This window comes from Emys orbicularis, chromosome 1 (genome assembly GCF_028017835.1).
Source record: "Emys orbicularis isolate rEmyOrb1 chromosome 1, rEmyOrb1.hap1, whole genome shotgun sequence".
NCBI lineage: Eukaryota > Metazoa > Chordata > Testudines > Emydidae > Emys > Emys orbicularis.
Window position 1 is genome coordinate 27360536 of NC_088683.1, and position 26169 is coordinate 27386704.

The 26169-nt window shown below is 44.5% G+C and overlaps 1 protein-coding gene across 1 annotated transcript in view; it reads left to right on the forward strand.

The window, feature by feature from the left end:
- The window catches only part of GSAP (gamma-secretase activating protein), a 67048-nt gene that overhangs the window by 35085 nt on the left and 5794 nt on the right, over positions 1-26169 (forward strand). The window contains exons 16-28 of the mRNA XM_065418854.1: positions 760-977; positions 1840-1909; positions 2718-2800; positions 4425-4478; positions 10576-10704; positions 11117-11175; positions 11622-11653; positions 13616-13677; positions 15579-15674; positions 20462-20532; positions 21100-21194; positions 23832-23951; positions 25892-25953. Of these exons, the coding sequence (XP_065274926.1) occupies positions 760-977; positions 1840-1909; positions 2718-2800; positions 4425-4478; positions 10576-10704; positions 11117-11175; positions 11622-11653; positions 13616-13677; positions 15579-15674; positions 20462-20532; positions 21100-21194; positions 23832-23951; positions 25892-25953 (1151 nt within the window). The remainder of the gene's footprint in view (positions 1-759; positions 978-1839; positions 1910-2717; positions 2801-4424; positions 4479-10575; positions 10705-11116; positions 11176-11621; positions 11654-13615; positions 13678-15578; positions 15675-20461; positions 20533-21099; positions 21195-23831; positions 23952-25891; positions 25954-26169) is intronic.

A 26169-nucleotide genomic window follows, 5' to 3' on the forward strand; every position in this document is an offset into this window, starting at 1 on the left:
CTACTGAGGTCCTGGGCAGTAGAGGTAGTTGCTTGCACTACTGAATGGATGCTTCTAAAGGCAGTTAAGGAATGTCATTAAATGAATCCCATCCAGTCATTTTAAGCTTCAAGAACAATGGCCAGGAAGCAATGAAGACTGAGGGCAGGTCTGCACTAGAAGCGCTATATTGGCACAGATGCACCAGTGCAGCTACGCCGCTGTATTGAGTCTGGTGAAGATGCCGCATGCCGACGGGAGAGCGCTCTCCTGTCGGCTAATTACTCCACCTCCATGAGAGGCGGAAACTATGTTGATGGGAGAGCATCTCCTGCTGACGTAGTACCGGTGTGGACAGCGCTTATGTTGCAGTAACTTGCGTCACTCAGGGGGGGTGTCTTTTTCACACCTCTGAGCGACATAAATTACATTGGCTTAAGCGGTAGTGTAGACCTGCCCTGAGTGCTAAAACACAATGGTGATCTGTGCTAGGGAAAAATCTAAGACAGGTAGGGCCTGATTTTCAGAAGTTCTGAGCACTTATATCTCTCACGGTCTTCAAAGGGACCTGTGGGTGCTTAGCACTTCTGAAAACAGCTGGCCAGTAGGGTGGGATGGGAAATTAAAGCATGTGAGGGGAGAGAAAGTGAAGGAGGGGTGGATTATTTCTCACCATTGGAGACCATGAGATCGTGGGACGTGGCAGAGGGGAGAAATCTGTGGTAAATAGAGCTTATGTGCACTCAAAGACCTTTCTTCCTTTAAACCCCCTCCCTTCAGGTGAGGATGCGAGAATCAACATGCTGCACAAAAGTTCCATCCAGTCCCCGTTCAAGTCAGCCGTCTGGGATTGCTGCTCAGGAAGAATGTTTACTGTAAGAATAAATGAGTGCTCCTTGATGCAATTCCTTTGGAACAGTAAACTGGACAGTGATAGACTGGCAGCACTGCACTGTGCTCTTCTACATGTCAGAAATACAACAGATTTGGAAATGCAGGTAGGAATATAACTTACCGTATATACTTGTTCATAAGCGGAATATTTTTGTTAAAAAAGTGACGCATCAAAGAGCGGGGGTCGGCTTATAAACGGGTCTACACCAAAATTTGATGATTTTAAACTCTATGGAATCATTGAATTGAATATCTAATACATTGTCGTTTTGTTTACTTGGAGTGTCTGCAGGCATGGAGCCCCTCAGCTCCCTGTGGCCGCGGTTCGCTGTTCCTAGCCAATGGGAGCTGCGGGAAGTGACGCCACTTCCCGCAGCTCCCATTGGCTGGGAATGGCAAACCGCAGCCACTGGGAGCTAAGGGGCTCCGTGCCTGTGAATGCTCCAGGTAAACAAAATGTCCCAACCCGCCAGCGGCTTACCCTGACGGGCTGGGAGCCAAAGTTTTCCAACCCCTGAAATATAGGGTCGGCTTATGAAAGGGTCATTCATTTTTTGCTATTTTTGCCTATCCATTTTGGGGGGTTGGCTTGTAAACGAATGGGCTAATGAATGAATATAGATGGTAATTCCTTAAGTTTCTTGACATTTACTTATTCAGTGCTAAAAAGAGTGTGCTGGCTGCCTTACAGGACAAATATAAAGACATGGTCACTATTAGCATCAAACATTTGTATTGTGGTAGCACCTAGAAGCTGACCAGGTTGGCCCCAACATGCTTCCAGTCTAATGGGTATAATGGTTCTCTTTCTGAAAATATTGTTTGACTTATTTCTGTGTCACTATTTTAGGCACTGAACTGCAGGCGAAAGATGTTCATTGATATGGACTATTCCAGAGTCTTTCATTTGAACACAAGCTTTAAATACAGAACTGTAATGAACTCTCCATTTTTTGACTTTCACAGATTATTCAGTGGATTTCTGAGAACCTGTCAGCATGTTCTACATTTGACCCCTTACAGGAATTGATCATTGGTAGGTGTTTTTTTTGCATTGCATGTTAAATTACACACTGCACATTTTTGCTTAAAGGGAGACATCTGAAGATAAAGTCACACAACTGCAAACTGACTCTCCTGCTGCTGCTGCCTCATCTTTTTAATTGTACTAATGGTTGGTTGACTCAGCTGTTGTACGGCTGTACTCGGTTGCTAATTGAGAAGACAACTACATTGCAGTTCTGGTTTTATAGCAATTTGTACAGCTTTACAAATGTGATTAGCTACCTAGTTGTGCAGGAAGAGAGATCCATTACCATTTTGCCCTTTCATGAGCCAAATTCTCTGCCTAGCAGGTGGCTCAAATAGCTGGGATGTGTGCCAGATAGATGAATAGAAGGGGAAGGAATAATTCTCCTTTAGCCTCAGCCAGGTCACCGAGCCATTCCAGGAAGGTTGCTTCAGCATAATGGCTGGTGTATCCTGTGACATTTTCACATATCAGCAGATCCCCTGGCCCAGCCAATCTGAGCCCTGTCTCCTGTGTGTCTGTTCAGGGGACCCCAGCTGAGCAGAGGCTAAGCAGCTGACACACCCCTGCACTGCTATCTGGAATTCCTTTCCTCCCTTTGTGCAGTGGAGACTTATCAAGTTCCACCGCTAAGGAAGCTGCTGCAGTGGCAACATCAGGATTCGTTCCTAAACAATTAATTGACAGATTAATGAGGGAAAGGGGGAGTAAAAAGGAAGACTATAAAGCTTTTTCTTGGTGACTTATAACTTTATACAGCCTTGTCTCTGTAAATCTCTCTCTCTCTCTCTCTCTTTTTTTTTAATGCATTCAGCTTCCTTATACTGGGCAATGTGTCCAGAGACTAGCAAGCTGGATAAACTTTTGCCATATACATCACTGCTGTACTGGAATGGGGTAAGGAATCAGCGGCTACGAGCACTAATAACTTTGGGAGAGGGTTTTTATTCTTTCTAAAATTTGTCATAAGACCTGTTTGCTTTTGGAAGCAAATTTATTCTTTTTGGAAGATGATCTAGTGCAGGGGCGGGCAAACTTTTTGGCCTGAGGGCCACATCGGGGTTCCAAAACTGTATGGAGGGCCAGGTAGGGAAGGCAGTGCCTCCCCAAATTCCTGGCCCCGCCCCCTATCTGCCTCCTGACTGTCCCCCTCAGAACCTCCCACCCATCCAACCCCCCCTGCTCCTTGTCCTCTGACCACCCCCTCCCAGGACCCCCACCCCTAACCGCCCCCCTGGGACCCCACCCCCTATCCAACTCCCCCTGCTCCCTGTCCTCTGACTGCCCTGACCCCTATCCACACCCCCGCCCCTTGACAGGCCCCCTGGGACTCCCATGCCTATCCAACCCCCCCCATTCCCCATCCCCTGACTGCCCCCCCCCCCCGAACCTCCGCCCCATCCAACCGCCCCCTGCTCCCTGTCCCCTGACTGCCCCCTGGGACCCCCTGACCCTTATCCAACCCCCCCGCCCCCTTACCATGCCGCTCAGAGCAGCAGGACTGGCAGCCACGCCGCCCGGCTGGAGCCAGCCATGCCGCCGCGCAGTCTAGAGCACCGGGGTAGGCTGGCGGCTCTCCCAGCTGCGCTGCCCGAAAGGAGCTCACAGCCCCACTGCCCAGAGCGCTGGTGGCACGGCGAGCTGAGGCTGCGGGGGAGGGGCCTGGGGCTAGCTTCCCCGGCCGGGAGCTCAAGGACCGGACAGGACAGTCCCGCAGGCCGTAGTTTGCCCACCTCTGATCTAGTGGCTTGTTTGTCTATTTTATACCTGTTTTATCTTACCTAGACTTAATGTGTCATGGTTTTCAGGAATCTTTATTTTTGGTAAATGCATTTATGAAATGTCAATGACAACAGCTGTGATTGCATTTATGTAACTGTTATGAATGATTACATTGGTTATGGTTTTTATGTAATAATATACCAGTTATTGTGTGCCCATGTGGTATTTATAATGGATGCAGAGTAACTTTAGTCACCAGGATCCTGCAGTTCTTTCCAATAGGTACACAATCTGGAGAGTATTACCATTTATGAAAGTTTTATAGAGAAAACAGCATTGGGCAGGTCTACACATGGCTAACACAATCACCAGCCAATCAAAAGTTTTCCAGTATTCAGCCTTCTCCAGTAAGGCCTACTGTCTGATTTTCCTCATTAACACTAATCATTACAAAAGTTCTGGCGAGCTGGCAGCTTATTTAAATGTTAGTTACTTAAAATTTCAAACACCACACACATGTTTACTTTACACTGTGTCGGCTGGAGACTGTTTATCTTGTATACTGGATCTATCAAGCTACTTTAATCCTGACAGAGAAGACCACTTTTCATCCCAGCACAGAGAGAAAATAGTTTCCATACTACTTTTGTGCAAAGACGAATGTGCTGTCTTGGTTAGCTAGATTACTGCCCAGAGGAAAGTGATATGAAATCTTCACATTTTTGTGTTATAATCTGTTATATCTGTTTGTATCTTTTAAACTAAATTAATGTTTTAATTTCCTAATATTTGTTTATAGATTATCCCTGGAATAACATGCATAACGGACATTATTTCTTTACCTGAATTAAAGGTAAGTCCCTACATATGAAGGTGTTGCTATTGGTAGGAAGGGTGTGGGTTGTCACTTTCCTTATAAACATTACTGTAATGCACATGTTACCTGAAAATAAGGATGAAGAAAGAATTGCTCTAGTTTAAGTAGCTTTTATGGTTGCTAGAAACATGAATTTTCCAGACAGATTTTGCTGTCTCAGAAATGCACTGTAGTTTCTCAAGTCTTTGCCCTTTTCTTTCGGAAGGACATTGGCTCCCGCCCTGGATGCATTCCAGTTTGTTTGATGCCTCTTCATTCTGTGACCGAAGTTAAGATGGGGGAAGTTTCTTTGCACTGGGGACATGGGGGATTTCTAATGTACATCTCCTCTCACTGGGGCCATTGGAGGTGTCACTATATTTTCATTAAGGATGTAAATACCATTTAAACGATTACAAATATTTTGCTTAAATGGTCAACCGATTAAGTGGCTGGGTCTGCTTTGGCCAGGCAGCCGGCAAGCCGGGGGTTAATGGTTAAAGCAGGTTAAATGGTAAGACTAATGCTTACTGGTTAACATTTTACATCCCTAATGTTCATCAGCACCAGCAGTTCAGGATTTTTCCTTTCATTTTGGCCACGGTACCCTGCGCTTGCATTGTTGTGATCACTCTGGCCATGCTGTTCAGAAGAAGTGGCTGTTTCACCTAAACAAACCAATTGTATGGGTACAGGTGGGTATGGAAAAGGAGCTGAACCTGGTGAACATAAGAATGGCTATACTGGGTCAGACCAATGGTCCATCTAGGCCAGTATCCTGTCTTCTGACAGTGACCAATGCCAGGTGCCCCAGAGGGAATGAACAGAACAGGCAATCATTGAGTGATCCATCTCCTGTTGTCCAATACCAGCTTCTAGCAATCAGAGGCTAAGAACACCCAGCGATGGGGTTGCATCTCTGACCTTCTTGGTTAAGAGCCACTGATGGACCTATCCTCCATTAATTTATCTAATTCTTTTTTGAACCCCATTATAGTTTTGGCCTTCACATCACCCCCTGGCAACGAGTTCCACAGGTTGACTGTGTGTGTGAAGAAATACTTTCTTTTGTTTGTTTTTAAACCTGCTGCCTATTAATTTCATTGGGTGACCCCTGGTTCTCAAGTTATGTGAAGGGATAAATAACACTTATTCACTTTCTTCTCCCCACCATTCATGATTTTATAGACTTTTACCATATCCCATCTTAGTCATCTTTTTTCCAAGCGGAACAGTCCCAGTCTTTTTAATCTCTCCTCATACAAAAGCTGAACTCGGGGGAGGGATAGCTCAGTGGTTTGAGCATTGGCCTGCTAAATCCAGGGTTGTGAGTTCAATCCTTGAGGGGGCCATTTAGGGATTTGGGGATTTAGTTAGGGATTGGCCCTGCTTTGAGCAGGGGGTTGGACTAGATGACCTCCTGAGGTCCCTTCCCACCCTGATATTCTATGATTCTATAGTCTTTGGCAGGGGAAAAGGGGGAAATCTGTCTGTAGTTCCTTTATTTGCTATGAAAGCTGGATTGATGATTCCTTCATCTCCCCCTACCCACAACTGCCTTCAACTGAAGTCTTCACTTTGTATGAAGGTTAAGAGCACTTGGCAGTTGGGAGAACATGGCTGTAAGGACACTGGTAAATAAAATAGTAAGATCTGTGCTGAATGTTCAGAGAATCACTGACAAGTAACATAGGAGTGATGTTCAAAGTTCTGGGAACCCAGCATGTGAGCAGAGGTCTCTTGTGGGAGCTGTATCCTGGACATAGCTTGCTCTGGAACTTGAGAATATTGTCAAATGGAATAACTTAAGTCAGAAGTGCTCTTACTCCCCACGTGCTCAGAACTAGTTTAAAATTTCAGTTTTAACTGTCTCTAAGGGCCCAATTTTCCTGGCATCAGTGGGATTGCTCCTGATTTACACCAGGGTGAGTGGAGAATTGGGCCTAGCTGCTTACCACTGATTTCACTGGGAGTTGATGACACTTGGGAGATCAGGTCTTGAGATGGATCTTTGGTCACCATATGCTGCATGTGCTCACTGAGGTCAAAATTTAGCAGGCTGTTCAGTTTGTCTGAGATTTAACCTCAAGCCTCTGGGAGCAAAGGTCTTTAGCAGCTGCACTTCTTGATTGTGAAACTCCTTTCCTACTTGTGTGTAAAAACCTAAACAGACTGAGAAGGATAAAGTTAAACTGAAGACACTTATTTTCTGCTGCTTTTGACTGCAAAGTGCTCTGACTCTTATGTGACGCTAAGAGACAAATGCTCTGGGGTCAGATTCAGTGCTCTGTTCTGGCTTGTTTACTCTGCTCCAATTATACAAAACCACCATAAACCCAGTTTCACTGGCCAGTTAATGGGGTTCTAGGTGGTTCTTGTTGCCCAAGAGTGAAAAAGCAACCAGAACATAGAATTGAATCTGGCCCTTTATTTATTATTTCTGCAGTCTCTCAGGTGCGTGAGGCATTTCACGGACACGATGACATCTCCCAACCCTGATGAACTTTCTATTTAAGGGCCCCATGCCCTTTGTGAACTTCTGAGTGCTCCCAGGGAATTCCTTCCCATTTGAGGGTGCGCCACATGTAGTAGGAAAATGGATCCTAAATTCAACAGCCTACCAAGGGATAACATACACAAGGCTTGGGAAGAAGGGGTTGTGAGAGAGGCCAGGATCACCACTGTAAGCTCATGGAATATGTTTGTTTGTGTTACATAGAAATCTGATCAGTTTCTTTGAACAAGTTAATATATTTATACTCACTCATGTTTTAATCTGTCAGGAAGAGTGGGATAAAAGTCTGTATTGGAAGGCTAACTGGAAGGAAGAGTCTTGAAGAATTTGAAAGAAAAGAGTGAGGCACACAGAATCGGCAAGGGGGCAGGCATCGGAAAAGGCAGTCTCATGGCATGGGGGAGTGACCCGACCTGCTGAACAGGCAGGGAGTAAGCATTGAGCTTTGTTGCATATTTACCTAGTGCCTCTCATCACAGTTAGTTATACATCCTCCACCACCAGTTAGGTGGTAGCACACAGATCCATACGATAGGCGGTGAAGAGGACCGCTGTAGCCATTCAAAACTGCAAGAGGAGTTCAGGCAAGTAGTCCTCACTGTGTTGGGTAAATATAGTCTGACACGACTGCTCTTGTGAAAAGGGCCAGGGGGTTTTTAAGCCCTCACAAGTGGGGAGGACCTTTGGTTTGGCATCTCTGAAAAATGACGCCATCAGTAATACAGTATCCGGCTGGGCCACTAATCCTGTACTGTCCGGTGGTACAGGGCAGCCTGCAGAATGAACACCACTTCCACTTGCATTATGGAGATCTCTCCTCTAGTTCTTACCCAGCCTGACCCTGTTTCTCTCTTTGGACAGGCCACAGAAAACCAAGACTTTAGGCAACACACAATCCTTTATTTTAACCTGGTGACATTTTAAATGAGACCAAAAGATTCTGCTGGTTTTAGTTTTCAGTGGCATCAAATTTTAATCTTAAAACCTGCCACTTTGTTATGGACTCACTAGACAAAAGCAGCTTTTCATCGTGTCAAACGGGTTTGTATGGCTTGAAAACAATGCAAGGGGGGACTGGCAGGAGATCCATAGGGTTGTGCAACTGCAACTATCTAAACTGGTCACTAGATGTCATCCTTGTTGTATATTCTGGCTGTTGTTAACCTAACAGTAACACTTATGCCAAAAAATACTGTAGTAATATGTTGTAGTGTTAGTTATTTTGCCTATTCGCTACCAAAAATCTCAGTCAATTGTGTTAACCTAAAGTGTTTAACCTAATTAAACTATGTTAAAACCCAGACTGACCCTTATCAGCTAAGGCTGCACGAAAGTTGGGGAGTATAGTTAAATCATACTATACACTTTAAAAGTTAGCCTGGGTCTCCTCATAATTATGTGGGAGTGTGTCATAATTCGCTGTGATGGATTGTAGGTTGTCTTTCAAAGTCATGCCTGATCTCGAGTGCAACTGGAGAAATAGGAAATTAAGTGAATAGTCACATGTGCCTGTACTTTTTGAAATGATTTTGGGTACTCCATTTTAGATACCTTTAAAAGGGACTGTGGGGTTTTTTGGGTGGATGGTTGCTCAGCACTTTCTGAAAATTAGTCTCCTTTAAAGTATCTCAAGTTTGGCACCAAAATGACTAGTCCCTTTTTTGAAAGCTTTAAACTATTATATTTAAAGCTGTGATTGATGGAGAATAGGTTTGTGTCAGAGCCTTCTGGGGGAGAAATAGCCAGTAGCTTCTAGAAAGATAGGACTACTCAAGAGCAAGTGAGCTTCGGGTGCTATGCAAAGAAAGGGTACACGTGATGGATTTTCCAATAGCCAGCTAGTCAGGTTCAAAAGCAGATGTGAAATAATGTTAAGGGGCAAAGGACAGAAAACAGCTTGTTTGCTCAGGGCAGCAGTTCCATGCAATATTGAATGAAGATGCAACATACAAGGGGAAATGGGCTATAATGTTTGTTTAAAAATTAGAGCAATTAAGGATGGTCATGCCTGCCCTCGAAGAAACCTGGAGGAATAATGGACTGGTCTCCAGGGAGGTAGGTCCCTGACTCTGAGGGCACACTAACTCAGATGGGCCTTGTGGATGCTGCAGGGCTGAAAGGAGGAAAGCATCTGATGGTCTAACACAAACCCTGCAGTGCTAGGATATATGAATTCTTGTTTGACCCACTGAAAGTGCAGGATTTTACTTTCACTGACTATGCAGCTATCCCAACCTAGACTAGATAGGATGTTTAGAACATTTACTCTTGGTTTTTCTCTTCATCTTCTATTGAGTGCTGTTTTATTCAAAATATTTTGAGTCTTAGACCAGAGATTGGATACTGTGGGCAACGGGTGGTCTCCAGATCAGGACGGGCAAGATGCTGGTTCCTATCTTTGCTTTCCCACTGCTAAACTGCATTAAACTACAGCTAAAAATACATTATTTCCCTGAAGTTATTTTCCTGATGTTCCTTTTCTGTGTAAGCCATCGCTGTAGTTGCCACAGGATTTTTGTGTGACTGACAGTGGAAGGGAAGTGGTCCATATGAGTATGAATTAAAGTGCAGGGAAGGAGGCGAGGTTTTCATGTGTCACTTTCTCCAGTAAGATGTGCTCCATGCTATGAAACAGTGTCAGAACTGCCATTTTAGTTTTCTTGGTAACTTCATTGTGGCAATTATTAAAGGTAAGAAAACTGGCAAGGGGCAGAGGCAGCCAAAAGCCTGCTGGTGCCCCCAAAGTGTTGCTAAGATGATGGCAGTGGTTGGAAAGGTGTGCCAGGAAAGACAGACAAACTGGAGGGGTGACAGGAATATAGGAGTAAAGCTTAAAAATGGGGGGGGGGGGGGGTTTGAACTATCTTCCAAAAATTAGAGTTTAATCTTCTATGTCCTGTCCAGTACAGTGCACGCTGCTGACCCTTAATAATGGCCTCAAATTTCCATTTAAAAGAAATAAATTAAAGTCAGACCCAGTGTGGAATTCTAGGTGCAAAAACAGGCGCAGGAAACCAGAATTGTATGTGTTTGGTTTTTCCTGTTACCCTCCTAGGTTTTAAGTCAATTTCAATGTTAAAATAAAAGGTTTAAAAAATGCTGTGGAAAAGCTTTTTTTTCTGGGCTGAGTTTGTTATATCAACTTCCCAAACAGGACTCTATAACAAAAGTGCTAATGCAATTCTGTAATGGTACAAACCTTGGCGTGCCAGTATAATGCAGTGTTATGGCTGAGGACGAGAAAGCCACTGCCAAACAAAGAAAAGAAATATCAAATGGGAGAATTTTTGAAAGAACAAAGTGTCTGCATTGTTCAGCTAACATTCCCTGGGTGCAAAATGGGCAGGTTGTTCACCTGCTACGCTGAAAGAGAACCTTTGTGTAAGAGGTTTCATAGCTTTCTTATATAGTAGTAATAATTTCTCAGTACAAGAATGGCTTTAAAAACCAATAACCCAAGACTGATTTCCAACCCTGCATTTATCATAGTTCTCTCATGTCATCATTTGAGCGATAAACTCAATAGATAGTTTTACAACTGTGCAGTTTGTATTCATGCTTTTGTTTATATATTTGTAGGTTCAAAATTGTAAAGGCTTCTGGGAAAAGCTAAACTTAAACCTGGAGTGTGTGAAATACGCTGAGCCACACTTGCATTACAACAACAATGTGCTCAGGAGAGAATGGTATAAGCTACTTTCAGAAGAGGTAAATGAACAGTTTGGATAAGCATCCATCGTTATGTTTCCATGATGTGAGCATTGTTTTAAAGCTGAATACAGAAGTAAAGAATTAAGTTGTTGGAACTCATCTCATTAGACATTTGATGAGGAAATTGGGTAGCTCTTATGGGAGGGCAGTCAGTGATTGTAATTCTTACCTATAGGTTCAGATAAGATCTGAATTCCACAATCTGCCACCAGGTTGGGGGCTTGGATTTCTGCTACACTAGCTTTCTGTGGGTTTCTTGAGTTCTACCAGCTGCAGGTTGTGCTTTTCAAAGTGATTGAGAGGCACTACTGTAGCATTATCCCCATTAGAAGGGAAAGCTAGCACTGTTTCTCATCGATCTTTTATGTGGCAGAATTTTAATAGTTCTGCAACTGCTTTTTCAATGTAGAAAGCCGAGGAAAGAAGAACCACAACATATTTGAGGAATATTTTTGAGAATGCAAAAAAGTAGGTAAAATATTGGTGATTTTACCCTTCCTTATTCTGATTAAGTGAATGCTGTGTTTTAAGTGGACCATTCTGGACTTAAAAGTGCTGTGAAGCTGGGTGCATCTCACTGTTATTACATGTTATTACCTGGCCAATTCACCTCACCTAGGGGAGGTCACCCAGGTGTCAGTCAACCCAGGTCATCAGGGACTCCTGATGATGGCCACAAAACTGTCCAGGGAATCCAGCATTCTGGGCTTTAAGACTGAATGTTAGAAATGAAGATTTCTTCCTTTAAAAACATGTTTAAATTAATTTTATGCCACTATCCTTAATACACTGAGCTAGTTTAACATGGCCAATACGTGCAATTTTAAATCTGATTAGCTGCATGTAGATGCGTAACTTTTCAGTGTGTGTCTATCCTTTTGAAGCAGTATTTAAATTCAGTTTTCCCTCCCTAGGGTGCTTTCCAATCTTGCTGAATGGAACTTGGGTAAGGAAAACATGCACTGATGCAGTCTGTGGCTAGGTGGGATGCTGAAATGGTTACAGTCTACATACCATGGCCTGAAACATTCATTTTCAAATATGTTTTGAACCTGTTTGCCATTGAAGGATCTGAGGGATGAGGCAGGTAAAGTTGGATAACTAAAATGCAGGAATAGAGTCTCTCTCTGATGTATAGTTACAGCATCAGGAGACCTGGGTGAGATTGAAGAGCGCCTTTGAAAATGATCTAGACAAACACAGCCATCTAGGCTTTATCTACACAAGGAGTTTTCCTTAAAGCAGGGATAGATGACTGTCAAACATCTGAGCTTTGTCTTCTTACAGCTTTCTACAGTGCTACCACTACAGAGCTGCACCCATTGGGAGATTATGGTAGAAAAATCCTAGCGGAGACAAGGCACTAGCCTCAATCAGTAGCTGAGCAGAGCTGATCAGTAGCATCTTGGAATCATTTCAGAAATGCTAGAATGACCTTCAAGACCCCTACTTATTAGTTTAAAACTTTTAGTTAAAACTTAGTTTCCATAAAATTAATTGACAAATCATAAGTTGCTACTGTATTCTTGTTTCCGTTGCTAGGCATTTGAGTCTTTCAGGACCTCTCTTATTCTTGAAGTGTCGCTTTTGTCATGTGATTCAGGTTTCCATTCACAAGCTGATCAAGATTTCCAGACTGCAGTCCCACCTCATTTACATCACTGTGCTAGTCTAAGTATTGGTCACTCATTTAAAAGCTTTAAACAAATCCAAACATGTCTAGAATATAAAGGCAACATTAACTTCCAGTATCCAACATTATGATCACCTTCCCTATCCTTCAATCATTGCTTTGGAGTCTGACTTTTAGGACCCCAAGTAGCCTTAGCTAAACTTCTGTAGCCTTACACTGCAACCACTGCCCTGTCTTCTAAAGATGCTGGTTTAAGAACCATACACTTGTCTGAATAGTTCATTCGTGTCAGAACCTCAACGGTGCCTATAGACTTTCCAGTTAGTAATAGTAATAGTGAGCATTTACCTAGGTCATTTTATCCATAGATCTCCAGGCATTTTAAAATGGGGATAGCCAGACCCATCTTTGTACGGATAGGGAAAGTGAGGTAGAGAGGGCTAAGTGTCTTGCCCAAGGAGTAGCTAAATACATATACTACAAGGCAGGCAAAAGATAGTTAAAGGGAAATGCTTAAAAATTTAGGGGCCAGTTTCTGCAAGATGTCAAGTGAAGCCCTCTAATCCCAGTCCGTGAAAGTGGAGCTGCTCGGCATCTTGCAGAGTCAGGCTGTTAGTTTGATCTCGTAGGACAGGAAGAACGCGTAAGGAGTCAGAAGATGCCAAGCTCTGCCTGTTGTGTTCTATACCTGTTCTTTTGTTTTGTAACCTCTTTCTTCCATGCAGTTAAAGGGAGTGCTGTCGGATATTTAGATTCACCTTACTCAGCAATTTGTAACTGAAATAGCCAGGCCAAAGAGTTCTGCTGTGAGTGTAGGAGGTGCATTCTGTGAAAATCCAGTTGTATAGCAAACCCGCCCAGATGTTTGCCCTTGGTGAGAGTTGTAAATGTCAAGATCTGAACAGTGTGCATTTTGTATTCTTGTTACCACTGGGTTTTCTGGACCTGCCGGCTCTAAAGGGCTAATGGTGGTGGCAACATTTGTCTTGGAGATTGAGGGAAAGAGCTATAGAAACAAAGTGTGATGCTATTGTATAAGAGAACTGAGGGGGAGAGAATAAGCTTTTTTCACAAATGCCTCTATCTTAGAGCAGCTGGGGAAGACTGCCTTGTGACAATTTTCTGTTCCGTCACTGTTCTCTGAATCTGTCTAGGAATGGGAACGCTATGCCTCCTGTTTTTCTCCTCATTTCTAAGTGGTTTTGGAGTCCCTGAGGTCTCTCACTAATTCTGCAGAATCATGCATTTGAATGATATTAATTCTGTTTATTTCAGAGGAAAGGCTAGTTCCTCTTTTTCAAGAGGAAGACTACCAGCAGCGATTATTAATCGGACTAGTAAGTGTTTTTGTTACATTCTGTGCAGTAGAAGACATGCAACCTTAATCAATGTAAAGAATAAGTTCGATAGTATTTATTTGTAGTTTTTCTTGCCAAGTCTTTTATTCAGTGGTTCACTAGAAGATCACTTAGGCCAGTGGTGGGCAACCTGCAGCCCCTCAGGGTGATCCGCTGGCAGGCCACGAGACAGTTTGTTTACATAGACTGTCCGCAGGCACGGCCGCCCGCAGCTCCCATTGGCTGGGAACAGTGAACCACGGCCACTGGGCAGCCGTGCCTGCGGGGTCAATGTAAACAAACTGTCTCACGGCCCGCCAGTGGATTACCCTGATGGGCCGCAGGTTGCCCACCACTGATTTAGGCTAATCAATGTTGGGACTAGAAATGGGACAGAACATGCTGCCATGCAGGAATCAGTTTGGTTCTCTTCTCCCAGGTCAAGACACCAATCCCTAAAAATGAAAATTAGGAGGCAGATCATAGCTAAAAGCTAATTTGTCAAAACCTGACTTCCTCCAGTACAAGCTTGCTCTTTTTCTTATATGCTGCTGTACTCCTTGCCAGGGCCGCCCAGAGGATTCGGGGGGCCTGGGGTCCCCGCCGCCGAAGACCCGGCACTTCGGCGGCGGGTCCCAGGGCGGAAGGACCCCCCTCCGCGGGTCTTCAGGGCACTTGGGCAGCGGGTCCCGGAGCGGAAGGACCCCCCGCCACCTAATTGCAGCCAAAGACCCGGAGCGGAAAAAGCTCTGGGGCCCCGGGCCCCTGAGAGTTTTCCGGGGCCCCCGGAGCAAGTGAAGGACCTGCTCCAGGGGCCCCGAAAAACTCTCGTGGGGGCCCCTGTGGGGCCCAGAGCCTGCGGCAAATTGTCCCACTTTCCCCCCCCTCTGGGCGGCCCTGCTTCTTGCCTAACACTGACTTGCCATCCTCACTGGGCATCATCCCAAGCCCCTGTCACTTTCAGTTTTTAACTCCCTTCTAATCCCTCTCCCATGTCCTCCTCCCTCTTTGCAAGAGCTGGCCAACTTTCAAAGAGAAGATCAACAAGATCCCCCATGATCATTTTTCCTTTTCCTGCTCCCCACTTAACACCCTTTTCACTTTCTCCTTTTTCTCACCTGCCTTCCACTTCACTTGTAACCCCACTACATCTATTCGTGGGCCACCTCCTCCTTTACTCCATTTTCCCTGGGTGATCTCACATGGCTTCATCTACTGACTGCATGCTGATGACTCACAAATTTAGATCTCCACTCCTGAGCTGTCCCCCTCCATCCAGTCCCAAATCGTAGCCAATCTGTTGGAAATCTCCTGCAGATTTGGTGACCTGTTCAAACTCAGCACAGCTGGAACTGAACTCCTCATCTTGCCTCTGAAACCCTCAGCACTTCTCCTGTTCTCTGCCACTCAAAATCTAGGGCTCATTTTGGACTCCTCTCTGTCTGGCCCTCTCATCCAAATCCTACTAATTCTTTCTCCAGGACCTAAAGTTGAATGCTGAGAACTTGGAATATTTAAGAATCCTCTTTTCTTCCAGGTGAAGGACTGTGTAGAAGTTGTAGCCGTGTGTTGTGATATATGCAGCCACTGTAACATAGTAGTGTTTATAGAGATTTAGAATTGCAGGCTTTCTCCTGTTAGGCAGAGAAGCGTGATCCAGGGATAGCTGAAAGCCTTGTGTTATGTTCATTGGTCCATTGAGCTGGATCTATACTAAGTTATCATTTTGGCTGTTTAAAATCACTTTTTTCTTTGGCGAGAATGTGTGATAGCCAGTGATCTCAGTGCAAATCATGCTTGTTTGCCAGAGACCGAAGATTGTTGTGCTAGTTCATGTGAATTGGCACTTGCACCTGCTTGAACTTTGAGAAGGCAACTAAAAGGCTGTTTTCCTTTTCCAGATGGTTGCTCAGTTGAAAGATCATCTTATGAGGCATCTACAATATGTTGGAAAAATGAAGGTTGACCAGATAGTTCTGGACTATGTTTCAAAACTGGTTAGTCTGAATTTTTTCCCCTTATTTTCCAAATTTAAGTTACTGTTGGAACTAGGTTTTTTAGATCATTTTCTCTGGGCAAGGACTGTCTTTCTCTGTGTCCTGTGCATGGCTCATTGCTCAGTAACCAGTATCTATTTTCTAGTTCTGTGTGTCTATAATAAGAAGAAATATTGGAGCAGAAAACTAGTCACTGATAAAATAAGAACTATAAGATTCCTTGCAGCATGAATGCTTGATGCTTAAAGTAGAACTGGGATGCATTTTCTCTTTTGCTACGGTTTTCTGATTTTCATGTGTTCCATCTTAATGTAAACAAAGACAAGAACTTCTTGGTGTCAGAATGCTTAGTTAGCCCTGTTCTGCCAAAGTTTCTGGCAAAACAAATCAATTTAGATTGAGCCTTTAAAATAACCCCCAATATTTAATAAAATTTGTGATGAATTTTGCTCTTTAATGTCACTTAAAGCAAGAATTCTCTTAATATGCAATTTATAGGCTTCCATTCCCGTAGGCGCCTTAACAGAAAATAAACAAAGTTGTTATAAACACAGGCAAGATGCCCATAAAAATTATTCCAGCCATTTGGCTGGCACGCTTTGCAAGCTTCTTTTAGAAGTCTATCACTAGACCTGGATCTCCCCTCATCCTGATTGGGAGTTCTCACTAAATTCATAACATCTTTACATTTCCCATCAGGGCCACCCAGAGGATACAGGGGGCCTGGGGCAAAGCAATTTCGGGGGCCCCTTCCATAAAAAAAAGTTGCAATACTATAGTAACATGTATTTGGAAATGTAAAAAATAACCAGTGAAATACATTCAAAAATTAATTTTTAATAATTTGAAAATACACAAAATACATTATTTAAAAACATTAAATGCTTTAATGGTAAGTATACATTTGCAATTACATAATGGGCTGTCGCTGGGTGATGGTGATGGTTGGTGCCAATGGGCTGTCGCTGCCTGGGGGTGGCGCTACTGTTGTCCAGGGCTGGGTGGGGAGCTGGGCTCTGGGTCGGGGAGTGCCCGGCTTAGAGGGTCTGGGCTCGGAGCTGGGGATCAGGGCTGGGGGGGATGGGCTTGGGGGGTGCCCAGCTCAGAGGGGCTGGGCTCGGAGCTGGGGGTCAGGGTTGTGGGGGGGATGGTGTTGGGGGGGGTGTCCGGTTCAGAGGGGCTGGGCTCGGAGCTGGGGGTCAGGGCTGTGGGAGATGGGGTTGGGGGGGTGTCCGGTTCAGAGGGGCTGGGCTCAGAGCTGGAGGTCAGGGCTGGGGGGAATGGGGTCGGGGGGGGTGTCCGGTTCAGAGGGGCTGGGCTTGGAGCTGGGGGTCAGGGCTGGAGGGGGATGGGGTCGGGGGGTGCCCGGCTCAGAGGGGCTAGGCTCGGAGCTGGGGGTCCGGGGGTGCCCAGCTCAGAGGGTCTTACCATGCCGCTACCCCGCTCTCCCAGAGCCTCAGCGAGCCGCATCCAGGAGCTCCAGCCGCTCGGCCCGCCGGAGCTCGCAGTCCCGCCCCCTTACCTCGCAGCTCCGAGCAGGAGGACCTCAGGCCCCGCCCGAGCCATGCCGCTGCAGCGCTGTCCAGGGCCGCTCCTGGATGCGGCGCGCTGAGGCGCCGGGGGATGGGGGAAGGTGAAGGCGGAGGAGGGTGGGAGCCTCTGATATTCTCGTGGGGGCCCCTGCGGGGCCCGGGGTCTAGGGCAAATTGCCCCACTTGCCCCCCCCGTTTCCCATACCCCATTTATCGGTCAGGTGGCCTGAATGTGATTCTCTTTCCAGCATTCTTTAATGTAATCTCAGCAGTGTATGGTAGGGCAGGAACCAGCAAAGCAGGAAGTAATGAAAAATGGGTTTAGTTTTGTTCTTGGCCTTCATAGATCATCACTAAGGCTACGTTTTAGTAACGGGTATTTTCAGTAAAAGTCATGGATGGGTCATGGGCAGTAAACAAAAATTCACAGCCCATGACCTGTCCATTACTTTTACTATAGACCCCTGACTAAAACTTGGTCCGGGGGTCTGCTGTAGGGGGAGGGAAGGCCAGGGGGACTCCACACGCTGCTCCTGCCACAAGTGCCAGCTCAGCAGCTCCCATTGGCCGGGAACCACAGCCAATGGGAGCTGCGGGAGCAGCACCTGCAGGCACGGGCAGTGTGCAAAGCCCCCAGGCCCCTCTGCCTATAAGCTGCAGGGACATGCTGGTGGGAGCCGGGAAGCGCCACCCCCAGGTAAAAGTGCCCCCCTGTACCTCAACCCTCTGCCCCAGCCATAGCCCTGAGTCCCCTCCCACACACCCAAACTGCTGCTGCTGACTGCTGCAGAAGTCACGGAATCCATGACTTCCGTGATCTCCGTGACAAACATGCAGCCTTAATCATCACAGAAGTACCTTAGAAAAGCCAGAGTGGCTGAGTACCTCAGTGGAACCTCAGCATCTCGGAAAGTAAGGCACAAAAATTCAAAAGTGGCATAGGCGCTCTAGAAAATATTAACCCTGTCACTGCAGTATTGGCTGGTCTAGTCCATTTTGCTACTGATGTTTTTTTAATCTGGATTTTCTCCAGTTCAGTTTTAAGTGTACCAAGAGATAAGGCTTATACTGCTCTACCAGTTTCTACTCCAAGTTCACTCTTACTGAGATGGAGAATGTTCTGGTGGTTAATGCACTGGATTAACGTTCATGTCCTGTTCTACCGCAGACTCACTAGGTGACAGTGGGCAAGTCACTTACTGTCCCCCATCTGGAAAACAACAACAATGCTTCCTTTTCCCTGCACTTTGTCTTGTATATTTGATTGCAGGAACTGTGGGGCAGGGATTGTCTTTGTACAGCCTAGCACAGTGGGGACTCTGAAGTGCTATCAGAATAGAATCATAGAATATTAGGGTTGGAAGGGACCTCAGGAGGTCATCTAGTCCAACCCCCTGCTCAAAGCAGGGCCAATCCCCAACTCTTTTTTTTTTGCCCCAGATCCCTAAATGGCCCCCTCAAGGATTGAACTCACAAACTTGGGTTTAGTGGGCCAATGCTCAAACTATTGAGCTATCCTTCCCCACAAAATATATGGAGATATACCTATCTCATAGAACTGGAAGGGACCCTGAAAGGTCATCAAGTCCAGCCACCTGCCTTCACTAGCAGGACCAAGTACTGATTTTGCTCCAGATCCCTAAGTGGCCCCCTTAAGGATTGAACTCACAACCCTGGGTTCAGCAGGCCAATGCTCAAACCACTGAGCTATCCCTCCCCCAATACAAACAACGTAAAAAGACTTGCACACACTCAAAACTTGGTTACATCATTATAACTGAACCAAATGACACCTGTAAGCTGCAATTTTTCTGAACTGGGTAGACGTTGGATAAGTATGTGCTTACTCAAACTCTACCAAGTCCCTGCAGTCATCCAATATTGTCATGCAAGTAATAGCATAGCAAATGACTGTGGCATAACTGTTGGGAACTCCTTTAGAAACTTCTCTTCCCTACTATGTGCCGATCTTCAGATATAGCTAAAACTCCAGATGTAGCCAGAGTGTAGTTAGACTAAGGACTCTGTTGCTTGCTGGACCAGAAATGAAAGCCTTTCCAGACAGGAGGTGTGAGTTTTCTGGCTCATGCCTGAAAATTGGAAGTCATTGTCATTTCCTGGAAATGAAAGAGAAACTGCTGAACTCCAGAGTATTTCAACTGGAATTTCCCATCACGTCCAAAAAGTTTCGAACTTGGAAAATATTGGAATGTTAGTCAGAGTTATCTGGCTTGTACAAGGAGTTCATCACTGTACCGTGGGGAAGTAAACTTTAACTTCTCTGTGCCTTCGTATACCCCCAGGAATATGGGGATGATACTTGCCTTAGGAGTGTTCAGTTAATCCCTTCAAACTAGTGTTTCTAAAGAATTTTGAGCCCCCCAGATGAACGGCGTTAGAGACATGCCAGATGTTTGCGGTGGTGTTGAGCTACAAAAACACTTCTCATTTAACATGAATGGGATTATTCCAAACAGCCCTATGTGGCAGTTGAGGTTTTGGTAATGAGGCTGGACTTGCACGCTGCACTGAGCATGTTTAGGGAATCCTTTCAACATTCTCATACAAGGGCAGGTTCTGGTGAGTGGAGGTAGGAGCTGGCACTGGCCAATAGTTCTGAGCTGGAGGTCAGCCAGGGAGCACAAGAAAGACTGTGTGGGCTGAACACTTGTTTGTGGGTATTGGAAATCAGCTAAGAAGAGAGACTGAACTGGGGAGGGTCTGAGGAGAAAAGCTCACTTGTGTGCACTCGCCTCTTGCTTGGGGGGTCTGCAACTCACAGGCAGGAAGCTTGTGGTCTCCCCTCCTTCCCCTTTAGACTTGTGCAGCGAATTGAATATCCCACTGCTTTTAACATTAGTCAGTTGGATTGGGACCTTGAGTCCTTCCCCCACCAAAAGGCCCAACCAGGTAGCCATTATGTTTTCATTTGCCTCACAATCACGGAGTCTTTTCACATCTGTTTGTAGTTAAATAATGTGTGTTGGCCGGCTTGGCTGTGCACACTATAGGGATACTGGTGAATTCAGAATTTAGCTTTAGGATTTCTTGTGCATGAGAGAGACATTGATTAAAGGAGGCAGCTCCCCCATCTCAGATGTTGGGAAAGTGATGGGAACGACTGAAGTCCTGATTGGAATAATCAGAGGAGATCTAAAATCCACACATTGTTATCATGTGAACTGGTGTTGGAAATGCTAGCAGAGGCTAATGGCCTTCCACACAAGAACTCATCCACATCCCTTTTTGTTTTAGCTGGATCTGATCTGTCGGATAATGGAAGCTGTTTGGAGGAAATACAGTCTTCAGTCCTGTGTTCTCTGCTTGTAAGCAAGAGTTTTCCATTAATCTACAGCAAGTTTTATAGAATGTGGCAAAATGGTTTTGCCAAGTCCACCTTGCCATGAGTGGGTTTTGGTAGTATTTATATTGCTAACACCTGACTGAAAACCCAGCACCAGGTAGGCAACAGAGGACAGCTTCAACTAGTTGGGGGCGGGGGTACAGAAAAGCCACACTGAGCTCTATTGGTTTGAGTCTGGGTTGTGGGTGCTGAAAAATCAGGCCACTTACATCCCTATGCAGATACCTACAGACAGGAAGTGTCTAACTTTAGGTACTCTACTTAGAAAGTTGTAGTTCCTTGTTTAATGGCAGACTTGTATGTATGCTGTGAGCAGGGGGCTCCACATAGATTATGTACGGCCACGTTTCAAATTGTTAACAAGAACTAGAATCCAGTAACTTTAACTCTTAAATAAACCAAGATGGTATCTCAGGACAATGAATTCCTTCTGTTTAAAATGCGTTCATTTAACTGTGACACAAAGTGACTAAGCCATGAGGGGAGTTCGATGTCTTTGGCTGCTAACAGGCTGTTTTATTAAATGCAGGGACGAGCGAGGAAACGCGGCAGAGTTTGCAGCTTTCCACATCATGAGTCGGATTCTAGAAGCTGCCAATGGAATGTGTATACCCCTGCCCCCTGGTAAGCCCTGTGACACTGGAGCTCTACATTTCATTATTTTATTCCACCCTTGAGAATAAGAGCATTGCTTTGAATTTCTTCCAGACAAATAGCATTTGCAGTAAGTGCAAGCTGTATTAACTTTGGCAGGCCTGAAATGTACTCAGTACAGCTGTGTGGGGAAGAGCTCTCCATAAACACCTGCAGTGAAATAAAACATATGTCAATAGTTACAACAAAGATAGCAAATCATGTAGTTTTTGAAAAGTTTCACTTCTGAGCACCATTTCAATTCTGTGGGAAAGCGTCACCCAGAGTTAGGGTTTTTTTCCTTCCCCTTTTTAATGAATTTTTAGTTCAGAAAGTAGCTGGGTTGGACTTTCAGTTTTAAGGGCTACCAACGTAAATGACATCCAGTGGCAAAACTGTTTTTTTCATGCTGCCCTGCTAATGTATTTCAGCCCTGAACTTCCAGCTGTGAGGATGGAGTAGAGGCCCTGATCCTGCAGCTGCCCCCAAGGGTGAGCCCTGTGCCCATGTAGATGTCCATTGACTGCAGCTTAAGAGTCTGCTCATGTGAAGCAGCTTGCACTATCGAAGCTTTCATTTCCGTGTCTGTGCAGTCTTTGAAGACGGCAGAAATTGAAAGATTTCAGTTAGTGCCAGTTTTCAGAAGGGTCACCAACCAACTGACACAGTAACTGCTCTTGGACACTATGCCGCAAACCTGAACCAGTAATATGAAGGCTCTGTATCTCATTAACATAAACCAACCCCTGAATCTACAATTTTAGATGCTGGACTGTTCATTAGATGCTTCATGTCCCGCTTTTGGGAGTAGCAACCAATTCTTCAGTCTGAACTACTTTAACACAAATCTACTTGAGTAGAATGACTCTCTTGTTTTGCTTAGTCAGAAACTTTGGCCTGGAAATATTGTGACTTTGGCTTTTTAGGCTACTGGAGTACAAACATCATGTTAATGTGATCTTGATCTGTTGGGAAAGATGATCATAAGCAGGGGTGAAAGTAACTTAAAGGACTTACCGGTACGGAGTCCTGAGCGGGGACGTGGCCTCAACTGGAAGAGGCGGGGCATTTCAAAATTTAAAGGCCCTGGGGCTCCAGCTGTGGCTGGGAGCTCCAGGGCCTGTAAATCACCCCAGAGCTACCAGCTGCAGAGGCGGCTGGGAGCCCCGGGGCTCAGGGGCAAATTAAAGGGCCCGGGGCTCCGGCCGCTGCGGAGCTCCAGGCCCTTTAAATCCCTGCGGGAGCCCTGCCGCCGCTACCCCGGGGTGGCAGGGCTCCAGCGGGGATTTAAAGGGCCCGGGGCTTCCCGCAGTGGCTGGAGCCCCGGGCCCTTTAAAGCGCTGCCAGAGAAGCCAGTCCAGTCCCACACGGTGCACCGGACCATACCGGCTTACTTTCACCTCTGATCATAAGTGACCCTTACCTCCATCCAGATGAACTGATGTCTCAGTTGGGGACACAAGGAAGAAGGGAGAGAAAAGATGGGAAAATGTTGATTTAATTTAAAATGAAGAGTGAGAATGCTACAAGGCACTTTAAAGTTGCTATTCAATCTGTTACAGATACAGGGACTATATAAAGGGACCCACAGGGATAAATTAGAAAGGAGTTTGTCTCAAGAAATCCATGGGACAAAGGGTGTAATGAAAATGTGCCAGTTTTTCTTTTGATGGTGCTAGACTACCATTACCAAGAGCTTCTGATAATCCCCCATAGAATTTTCAAAGCACTTCCTTTTTAAATTTTAGGAAGAATTTCTTAACACTAATTTTTGTAAATCGCATGTTGTTGTTTAATTTGCCAAAGCAGTAAGGGGCTTACAGACACCTGATAGATTTTGTCTGGATTTTAATCCAGTTAAGAATGTTTCTGCAAAAGAATTTGGCTTATCATCATGCTGTTAGTTGTGAGACCAAAGTATGTGTGTAACCACATGCTGGGGGATAGATCTGAGTCTATTAGATCAGAAACATGAATCTCAAAACTCCCTCAGCATTGATGCCATTTTTGTGCTGGTTCATGCTATGCTGGAGCATGGATAGTAACCACATATAATGCATGTTGAGGTTTATTTCTTGATTGATTAAGCAGGGGGGACTAAAAGACACATGCATAAGAAATTTTAAATGCAAACAAACAATTTATAGAATATTTAGCACTCTTTTGTGAATTAAAAATATTTTAAAATAAAGTAACTACTTTATGGCATGTCTCCAGACTCCCCCGTTGCATTTCCTGTTCCTTGCAGTGTGTGTTAAGATAAGGGGAACTCAGCAGTTTCACATTATAAGTAGAAAATCCTTTGAGGAAGAAGGGTTTTTACCGTATTGTAACATAGTATCAGTTTGAACTGATTGCCCTGATTGCCCTTCAAATTGATGTATTCAACTGTAACTTAATACTGTTGCAGAGAGTGGAGGTGTTTAAATAACATGAAGACTAACATTTTTGTGTGGCAAGTGTTGATAAACTCTTCCTCTCCTCCCACAAATAGAAGTATATGTGTTCGTAAAGGAAGTATTGTTATCAACTAAGCTTTAGTGCTATGGATGGCACGGCTGTAATTAGAGGCTTTGCACAAAACTGTTTTTATTTCTGTTGCACAAACAAGTGGTGCTTTCTTTGCAGGTTTTCATACTTTGCACATGGGGCTTGGAGTTAGATGTCTGCCTTTGCATACCCTGCTGCATTACATTGATAATGGGGTGTTACAGCTGACTGAGACATGCGCTATAAAACTTTTGAAAGGTATGGTGGATTTAACAATAGACACTTAAGGGTACGTCTACACTTACCTCCGGGTCCGACAGCAGGCAATCGGTGTTCTGGGATCGATCCCGGAAGTGCTCGCCGTCGACGCCGGTACTCCAACTCAGCGAGAGGAGTACGCGGCATCGACGGGGGAGCCTGCCTGCAGCGTCTGGACCCGTGGTAAGTTCGGACTAAGGTACTTCGAATTCAGCTACGTTATTAACCTTAGTCCGAAGTGGGGGGGTAGTGTAACAAGTCTGCTTTGGAAATGGATACCCTTTATATATTTCAAAGGGACACCCATGGCTCTTTGCACAACTGGCTGCTGCTTTTTAAAAATGTTGAGGGTTTTTTTTCTTACAGTACATAGAGGAAAAATACAAGGGCCGAAGGTTCAATTCTGCACTTAGAATTGGAAGTTATTGTTGAAAGTTATTCCTGTGGAGCTGCTTTGAAGTCAGTGTGATTGCACAGCTGTTCCAGAGGACAAAATTGGGCGTGAGCCTACATAACACTATCCCTGATGTGATAGACCATGAAATATCCATTGGGAGAATTTCAGCAGATCACCACATGGATCCCAGTCTCGTTTTTAAACTAGGAAATTTATAGAAACGTTAACATTAATGATTTTCATAGGATTTATCAATAGCTTAAAAAAAGACCCCTGCCCTCAAAATAACTGGATTAGCTTGCCTCAGCAAGCTTCCTCAGATTTATACAACAGACAAAATGCTTTTAGTGCTGGCATTAGTGGAATGTCCAGAAATTCTGCACAAGGCAATAAAGTCTTTTTAAAAGAAAAAACCCAGGAGTTTAAGACAATCATGCTTTAAAGAACTTTTAAAATATGCCGTTACACCTCCAGAGTGGTTATTTTCATTAGGCTTTCTTGTAAGTAGGCGAAGAAACTCACCCCTGTTCTTTCAGCTATGTTTTGTGCACATTTAAAAAGAAGAAATAGTGTACAAAGCAGCATATGAAAATCATGTTCTGCACAATCACTTCTCATATACGCCAATCACTATCTTCTTGAATTATTGCCCAAATTTACAGCCAGATTATCCTACTTTGTGTTTCTTGGCATAGGACCAACTTTATGCAGTCATCATAAAGCCAACATCTTCATAAAACCAGCTTGTGGCTTCATAAACCATAGAATGACCACAACTATGTTCATTGCCCTTTTAGCTCAAAGGGAGCAGTTAGCATAACTCAGTTTATCTGAATCAGTTATTGGAATACAGCAATACAGTAGAACCTCAGAGTTACAAACACTTCGGGAATGGAGGCTGTTCGTAATTCTGAAATGTTTGCAACTCTGAACAAAACGCTATGGTGGGTCTTTCAAAAGTTTACAACTGAACATTGACTTAATACAGCTTTGAAACTTTACTATGCAGAAGAAAAATGCTGCATTCCCTTTATTTTTTTAATAGTTTATATTTAATGCAGTACTGTACTGTATTTGCTTTCTTTTTTCCCCTGTTGCTGCTGCCTGATTGTGTACTTCCAGTTCCAAATGAGGTGTGTTGTTGACTGGTCAGTTTGTAACTCTGCTGTTTGTAACTTTGAGGTTCTACAGTACCACACTATAACCTAACTAAAGCAGTTATGCTACTGTAATCAAACCTGTAACACAATACTTACCCAGTGGATAAAAGAAAATAGGTACAGATTTATACAGTACCCCATTTCTTGTTATTGCCAGGGTTGTGAAACAATTGTTATGCTTTTGGAAGGTGATGCTTCAAATTCTAATTGTTCCCAATAGGTTTGAATAATTACATTCAAAGCTGTTATCTCAAAGGGTGAGGGGTGTTTGTGTGTGTGTGTGTGTGTAATAGAAGTTAATGTGTATTTTGCTGTTGAGTTCATTTAAGAAGCCATAGCCCTGAAGTCATGGTCAGTTGTTTATTTCTCTCTCTAATTTGTAGATCTGGACAACACTGAGAAGAATGAAAAGCTAAAATTTAGTATCTTTACAAGGCTTCCTGAGGTAACTGCATGGGGTGCTTCTAAAGTTTTGGATCCAGTTGTTATGAAATTGATCTGAGCTCAAGACTTAAGTCCCATGTAAATCATCATAAGATGGCTTACCAGGGAATTAAATAGTGCATGCTGGTCCACTGAACAGGGATGAAATTCACCTTGTGTATGTTCAAGGCCTTAGCTACATATACATTTTCTTTAAGTTTAACAGTGATTGGGAGGG